The sequence below is a fragment of the Erythrolamprus reginae genome, chromosome 12 (assembly GCF_031021105.1).
Source record: "Erythrolamprus reginae isolate rEryReg1 chromosome 12, rEryReg1.hap1, whole genome shotgun sequence".
Lineage (NCBI taxonomy): Eukaryota > Metazoa > Chordata > Lepidosauria > Squamata > Dipsadidae > Erythrolamprus > Erythrolamprus reginae.
The window spans coordinates 28101636-28109675 of record NC_091961.1 but is presented as its reverse complement, the minus strand read 5'-3'; the positions used below and the strand labels follow the sequence as shown (position 1 = coordinate 28109675).

Genomic DNA, 8040 nt, shown 5'->3' with positions numbered 1-8040 from the left:
CAACAACAACAACAACAACAACAACAACAACAACAACAACAATAATAATAATAATGTGTTTTTAAGTGTTTTTAATAGGAAAGTGAACACAAGAACAAGGGGACACAATCTGAAGTTAGTTGGGGGAAAGATCAAAAGCAACATGAGGAAATATTATTTCACTGAAAGAGTAGTAGATCCTTGGAACAAACTTCCAGCAGACGTGGTTGGTAAATCCACTGTAACTGAATTTAAACATGCCTGGGATAAACATATATCCATCCTAAGATAAAACACAGGAAATAGTATAAGGGCAGACTAGATGGACCAGGAGGTCTTTTTCTGCCGTCAGTCTTCTATGTTTCTATAATAATAATAATAATAATAATAATAATAATAATAATAATAACAACAACAACAACAACAACAACAACAACAATAACAATAATAATAAATAACTTCCCTAGAGTGGTGGAATCCACTAGTTCTTTGGTAAAGACTATACGGACACAAGAGATAGATATATAGACATCTTCTCCAGGTGAGTTATGTTTGATGACAACCTTTTCCTTTGTATGGTAGGAGCAAACTAAGAGTTAATTCCTCCTTAGAGTAAGAGTGGTCAGCTTTTAGTATCAGACCCTTCCTTGATTCTTCATTCCCCTTCAACTCAGCATTATGGACACTCAAGAGCAAACCAAATAACCCCCCCAAAATCTGGGTCCTCATTTTACCACCTCAGAAGAATGGAAGGTTGAGTCAACCTTGAGCCGGTGGTGAGATTTGAACTGCTGAACGACAGAGAGAAGTTAGCAGAAGTAGCCTGCAAGTGTTGCACTCTAACCACTGCGCCACCCCGGCGATGTCAAACAATGTCTGTTTGGCATTGCTTGTATTATCTCCATGCCTTTCCTTCCTGGAAAAATACACTGCTCAAAAAAATAAATAAATAAAGGGAACACTTAAACAACACAATATAACTTCAAATAAATCAAACTTCTGTGAAAGCAAACTGTCCCCTTAGGAAGCAGCACTGGTTGACAATCAATTTCACCTCCTGTTGTGCACATTCAACTTCGTACAGAACAAAGTATTCAATGAGAATATTTCATTCATTCAGATCTAGGATGTGTTCTTTGAGTGTTCCCTTTATTTTTTTTGAGCAGTATATATTCTGTTGTGGATAGCTCTGGCCCAGCTCCTGCCCCAAGGACTGTGGATGTGGAGGAGACATCCACATGCTGCAGGCCTGTTTTGCCCCCGGTGGAATCTGCTGATGAAGGCTCCTCTGACCAAGAAGACATGAGTGACAGGGAGGAGGAGAGTGTGGCAGACAGCTCAGAAGGAGATCAATTATCTAGCTCCTCTTTGGATTCAGAACAAGAGTTAATGATACAGCCACGCATGCAGAGAGCGATGCATAGGCAACAACAACAACTGAGAGATTATTATCAAAGAAAATGAGGCCACTTGTAGTTGGGTGGGGCTGTGGTCATTAGTGAGGCTGCTATAAAGAGCAGCCTGTGGGTTTGGCCATTGTGGAGGATTATCTGATCATTGTGTTTCGTGCCTACTTTGCTGACTTTGACCTTTTGTGTGCTGATTTTTCCCCGCTTTGAAACTAAACCAGAGCAAAGTGTGTTTCACTTTGTGAAAGAAGAAGGACTGTGAATTGCCTCACAGCTGCAAGCTAAGTATCACAGGACTGATAAGGGACTTGTACCAATTACCAGTTTGTTTGGAGACGAGGGCTCTTTGCTATACCAAAAGAGGGCTTAGGTTAAGTGAATTTTCATTATAAAGAACATTGTTTTGAATTCTCAAACGTGTGTGTGTCTGAAATTTGTACCTGTGAATTTTTGGGAGAGCCCGACAGAACAATATTCAAAAGAAAAAAAATATTATTTATTTATTTATTTATTTTTATTATTTGGATTTGTATGCCGCCCCTCTCCGAAGACTCGGGGCGGCTCACAACAAGTGAAAAAACAATCCAATACATAATCCAATTAATTAAAATATTTCAAAAATTTTAAAAAAACCCTATACTAACATACACACACACAAGCATACCATGTATAAATTCAACGTGCCCAAGGGGAGATGTTTAGTTTCCCCATGCCTGACGACAAAGGTGGGTTTTGAGGAGTTTACGGAAGGCAGGAAGAGTAGGGGCAGTTCAGATCTCCGGGGGGAGTTGGTTCCAGAGAGTCGGTGCCGCCACAGAGAAGGCTCTCCCCCTGGGGCCCGCCAACCGACATTGTTTAGTTGACGGGACCCGGAGGAGGCCCACTCTGTGGGACCTAATCGGTCGCTGGGATTCGTGCGGCAGAAGGCGGTCTCTGAGATAATCTGGTCCAGTGCCATGAAGGGCTTTATAGGTCATAACCAACACTTTGAATTGTGACCGGAAACTGATCGGCAGCCAATGCAGACTGCGGAGTGATGGTGAAACATGGGCATACCTAGGTAAGCCCATGACTGCTCTCGCAGCTGCATTCTGCACGATCTGAAGTTTCCGAACACTTTTCAAAGGGAGCCCCATGTAGAGAGCATTACAGTAGTCAAACCTCGAGGTGATGAGGGTGATGATTATTATTTATTAGATTTGTATGCCTCCGTAGACAGCCAATGGAGGTGCATGCTTCTCTATTCTATTGTGACATCACCGTTTCCCAGGCAATACCCTTTGGTCAACAAAAACCAACATTTTCAGTTGAAGGATCCAGAAGTTCTTTCTACCAAGCAGAAATTGTGGCTACGGAGGTTTGGCTTCCCCGATATCCTAAGCCCGTGTTGAGATGATAATTACCGCGTGGACAGCATTCATCTTTTTCCGCCGAGCTTCTAAACAGCCTTTTCCATCTGGAAATAATCAGGTAAAGACATCAGTGGGTGGTTGATCCTCAGAACAAGTGGGTTGGACCAGGAGAAGAAACTAAACGAGATCCTCTGTTCAATTCATTCTTCTCCCCTCCTTCTTTCCTTTAAGGATGATGCTGTCGTGGAGCCAGAGATTGTGACTGTACTGGAACATTGGCTAAGAAAGGTAAGTGAGCGATGCTGGAATTGCAGGTAGACATTGTGGAGGAGGTTCCCATCTATCTATCATCTATCTATCTATCTATCTATCTATCTATCTATCTATCTATCTATCTATCTATTTATTTATTTTGTCCAATGCACAATACATATTGAAGAGGATAGACATGAGTTATTATATATAAAGAAAGGATATAAAAGTCCAATACACAATGAGGGTTTTAGTGGGTATATATCAATATACACATAGTAAAATACATGATGAAGGTTATAGAGGAGATACTCATAGTAAAATATATCTAAGAAATAATAGAAAAGAAGATATAGGAATAGAATATATCAATGAAAGAATAGAAGAAGAGATATAGGAATAGAGGAAAGGTATAGGAGATATAGGAGAGCAATAGGACAGGGGACGGAAGGCACTCTAGTGCACTTGTACTCGTCCCTTACTGACCTCTTAGGAATCTGGATAGGTCAACCCGTAGATAATCTAAGGGTAAAGTGTTGGGGGTTTGGGGATGACACTATGGAGTCCGGTAATGAGTTCCACGCTTCGACAACTCGGTTACTGAAGTCATATTTTTTACAGTCAAGTTTGGAGCGGTTAATATTAAGTTTAAATCTGTTGTGTGCTCTTGTGTTGTTGTGGTTGAAGCTGAAGTAGTCGCCGACAGACAGGACGTTGCAGCATATGGTCTTGTGGACAATACTTAGATCTTGTTTAAGGCGTCTTAGTTCTAAACTTTCTAGGCCCAGGATTGAAAGTCTAGTCTCATAGGGTATTCTATTTCGAGTGGAGGAGTGAAGGGATCTGAATGGGGGCCAACAGGCTCAAGGTCAACCCAGACAAGACCAAGTGGCTCCTCCCAAGTACTCCTCCATTGTTCTGGGGGGGCGGGGGAACATTAACCCTCTCAGATAGGGTCCACAACTTGGGTGTCCTCCTGGACCTACAGCTGAGTTTTGAGCAGCATCTTTCGGCTGTGGCCAGGGGGACCTTTGCCCAGGTTTGCCTGGTTTACCAGTTGTGGCCCTATTTGGACCAGGAGGCTCTACGCACAGTCACTCAGGCCCTCATCACCCCCCCGTCTTGATTATTGCAATGCGCTCTACCTGGGGCTACCCTTGAAAAGTGTTCGGAGACTGCAAATAACTTCAGATTGTGCCCCCGGTCCAGTTTTCCACAAAAACGAGCTGCACAGAGGTTTGGGAAGGCTGCAGAGAGCTCCTAGGAGTTTAGGGAAGGCAAAAAATGCTCCAATTTTTGTGAATAACAGCCCATTGTTTTGCGAAAAACAGCCCAAAACAGCAAAAAATGGGATGTGCAGAGCGCTCTGGGAGCTGGCACATTTTTTGCTCATGTTTTCAGAAAATGAGGGTGTTTTTGCCTTCACCCGCCCCTAGGAGCATTCTGCAGGCAGTAATGGGTGTGGCTTATTTTGCAGGTGTGGCTTGATGGTCCTGTGACTGGGTAGGAGTGGCTTGCTGGCCATGTGACCAGGTGGAAGTGGCTTGAACATTGTGCAAGTGAACTGTTAAGTCCTCAACTTACAACCTCACCAGTGTCGCTCTCTAGGGTGACAATTTGCTTCGCGTTTCCCATGCTCTTCTTTCTGGGTCACCCCCTTCCTCAGGCTGGGTAGTTAGGTGAATGGGTGCCAATCAGAGGGGGGAGGAAATGGGTCCCCTGCAGCTCCTGCCGGTGCTGGTCTCCCTGCTGCTTTCCAAGGAGGAGGAGGAGGATGGGAGGGGGGATGGTCAGCTGGAGCTGGGCACACAGCTTCATTTCTGCCGGTGGAACTCCATTCCACCCCGTCCTGCCTGCTGCCCACCCCTGTCTGCAGGCCTCCCAAACCCCCTGTGCACCATATTTTTGCAAAAAAACCTAGACCCATTTTTCACAAAAATAGGATGCGAAGGCAGGGTTTTGGGAGGCCCAAAATGGCTCTGTTCGGTGTATAAGACGCGCCGACATTTCCACCCTCTTTTAGGGCAGGAAAAGGGTGCCTGTATTGTTCTTCCTCTGCAGGTTGAAGATGAAGCTGTAAAGATCTTCAGGCAGAAATCAGAAAACCGAACGGGCTTTATCAATGAAAGCAGATCTGATGTCCGACCATTTCTTTCCGTTGGCCAAGATGTGGCAGCCGCACGCTCCAAACCGGAAACGTGGGAAAAGTTTGAAGACAGGAGGCCAGCCAAGGCGAAAACTACGGTAAGTCATATGGTAGGATGGATGCTGCTTAGCATTGTGAGTGGTCCATGAGTGGGTCAGTGAGTGACAGATTCTAAAGAGGATGAACAGGGCCCATCTTGGTACCCTAGGCCAGTGATGGTGAACCTTTTTTTCTTCGGGTACCGAAAGAGTGTGCGTGAGTACCCATACCCATAATTCAATGCCTGTGGAGGGCAAAAACAGCTTCCTCCACCCTCTGGAGGGCAGAAATGGCCTTTTCCCAACATTTGGTGGGCCCAGTAGGCTCGTGTTTCGCCGTCCCCAGGCTCCAAAAGCTTCCCTGGACCTGGGGAAGCGTAAAAACACCCTCTCCCACCCTTCTGGAATATCTCCAGGATTGCCTTCTGCCGCATGAATCCCAGCGGCCGATTAAGTCCCACAGAGTTGGCCTTCTCTGGGTCCCGTCAACTAAACAATGTCGTCTGGCAGGACCCAGGAGAAGAGCCTTCTCTGTGGTGGCTCCGACCCTCTGGAACCAGCTCCCCCCAGAGATTAGGATTGCCCCCACCCTCCTTGCCTTTCGGAAACTCCTTAAAACCCACTTCTGCCGTCAGGCATGGGGGAATTGAAACATCTCCCCCTTGCCCATGTAGTTTTTGTGTATGATTCGATTGTGTGCTTGTTTTTTATATATTGGGGCTCTTTTGGATTTTTTAACTTAAAACTGTAATTTAGATTGCGAAATATTAGATTTGTTACTATGTTTTGTTTACCATTGTTGTGAGCTGCCCCGAGTCTACGGAGAGGGGCGGCATATAAATCCAATAAATCTAATCTAATCTAATGTAATCTCTCTGGAAGCCAAAAACACCCTCCCAGAGCCTCTGTGCGAGCCAAAAATCAGCTGATCAACACACACATGAACATTGGAACTGAACTAGGGCAACGGCTTGCATGCCAGCAGATATGGCTCCGCATGCCACCTGTGGCACCCATGCCATAGGTTCGCCATCACTGCCCTAGGCCAGCATTCTTGCCAGCTGAATCAGAGAGTGAGAGCGAGGGAGAGCTGGAACCTGAGGGACCTCCAGAGACTGTAGAAAACCCAAGGATGGTAATGTCTGACTCAGATGAGGACATTGAGGAGCATGAGCCCCTATTAGATGCCTGTGTCAGAAGGTTTAGAAGCAGACAAGAACAGCTTTATGAGAAAAGTTTTAGAAAGTAGTCTATGGGGAAAAGTCAATCATAACTTTGAGAAATATAGAAAATAGACGATATAGCTGGCCTGAAGAACTACTGCCTGGGATTAGTGCCAGTGTGTGTATCAGCCAGTCGGGTCAGCTGCTCCGTCCCAGTAGGAAATTCCAGTCTGGTCCGAACTGGTCCGGTCTGGTCTGGTCCGATCTGGACTGAACCGGACCTGTTCAAACTGGTTTGGACTGGTTTGGACTGGTTCAAGCCAGTTCTGACCAGTTCAAACCGGTTCTGACTGGTTCAAACCAGTTCAGACCGGTTCAAATCGGTTTGGACCAGTCCGAACACTCTACAGTACACTCTACTCCTGGTATGGTCTTGTCCATTCTGAGTGAATCTCATTGCAGTTCTGGTCAAACGTTGACATGCGTTGGCCGAGTCCTTACCTGGAGGCCTGCGTTTAACACAGAGCAAAGCTTGTTTGGATACACAGTTTGACAATCTGTGAAATATGACTCACACTTAATGCATTTCTTCCTCTGAAAATAAAACAAGAAGCTTGTTTGCAAAATTGGAATGCTGTGCATTCAAATATACACACCCACATAAACATAGGTAGGAAGCGTGTACGTTGACATTATATATTCACATCTACAGTATAATTAGATACCTGGTAAGCTAGATTTAGTGTTTTGGAAAATCACTCCTGTGTTGGAGACACTCAAAGTTCACAGCCATATTCAGCTCATAAGTTTACATCTCAACCCAACCCACTTTAGCAGGGATATTATAAATTAGAAGAAGGGAGATTATTGTTTGTCAATCTGTATCTCTATAAGTGCGTCAACATCATTTCCTTTACTCTCATTGGGATATTCTGGGCACAATGAGAATATATCTGCTGAAAAAAGTTCCTCATTGGTCACAGGAAGGGCACAGCTCTATTCAGTTGCCCAGCCTGCAGCCTGCAAAGGATAATAATAATAATAATAATAATAATAATAATAATAATAATAAGTCTACGGAGAGGGGCGGCATACAAATCTAATAAATAAATAAATTAATAATAATAATAATAATTTATTTATTTATAATAAATTTATTTATAAATTATTATTATTAAACATTATTATTATTATTATTATTATTATCATCATTATTAATTATTATTATTATTTATTAGATTTGTATACCTCCCCTCTCCGAAGACAGTGAAGGGCAGTGAAGGACAGCAATTTTTTTACTACCACATGGTGGGCGTGGCTTATTGTGTGGGTGTGGCTTGACAGTCATGTGACTGGGTAGAAGTAGCTTGCTGGCCATGTGACTGGGTGGGAGTGGCTTACCGACCAACTTTTCAAATAGGTGCTTGGACTCTTTTTCAGTTGATGAAGTCACATGATTTAAACAGCCACAATAAGGACAAATGAGAGACAGCATTATTTGTTGCATAAACCTACTACCCCCACTACCTTAATGAATAAATGGAATAAAGGTTTCAAACGTAGGCTGGTCTGACACTATAAACCAATTTCTTTCTTTCTTGGAAATTTGTAGGAATTTTCAAGTACATCTGACATCAGACTTTCCTGTAGTTCTAGCCAAGAGCTTCTGGACGACCGAATGAGAATTCAGTTTATGCGTTG

At 43.8% G+C, this 8040-nt stretch overlaps 1 protein-coding gene across 1 annotated transcript in view; it reads left to right on the top strand.

The window, feature by feature from the left end:
• The first annotated feature begins 2780 nt into the window (after positions 1 to 2780).
• SPATA19 (spermatogenesis associated 19) overlaps positions 2781 to 8040 on the top strand; it is an 8166-nt gene continuing 2906 nt past the window's right edge. Inside the window, exons 1-4 of the mRNA XM_070765298.1 lie at positions 2781 to 2858; positions 2972 to 3028; positions 5054 to 5236; positions 7952 to 8040. The exon at positions 7952 to 8040 is cut by the window's right edge and continues 3 nt beyond it. Of these exons, the coding sequence (XP_070621399.1) occupies positions 2781 to 2858; positions 2972 to 3028; positions 5054 to 5236; positions 7952 to 8040 (407 nt within the window). The remainder of the gene's footprint in view (positions 2859 to 2971; positions 3029 to 5053; positions 5237 to 7951) is intronic.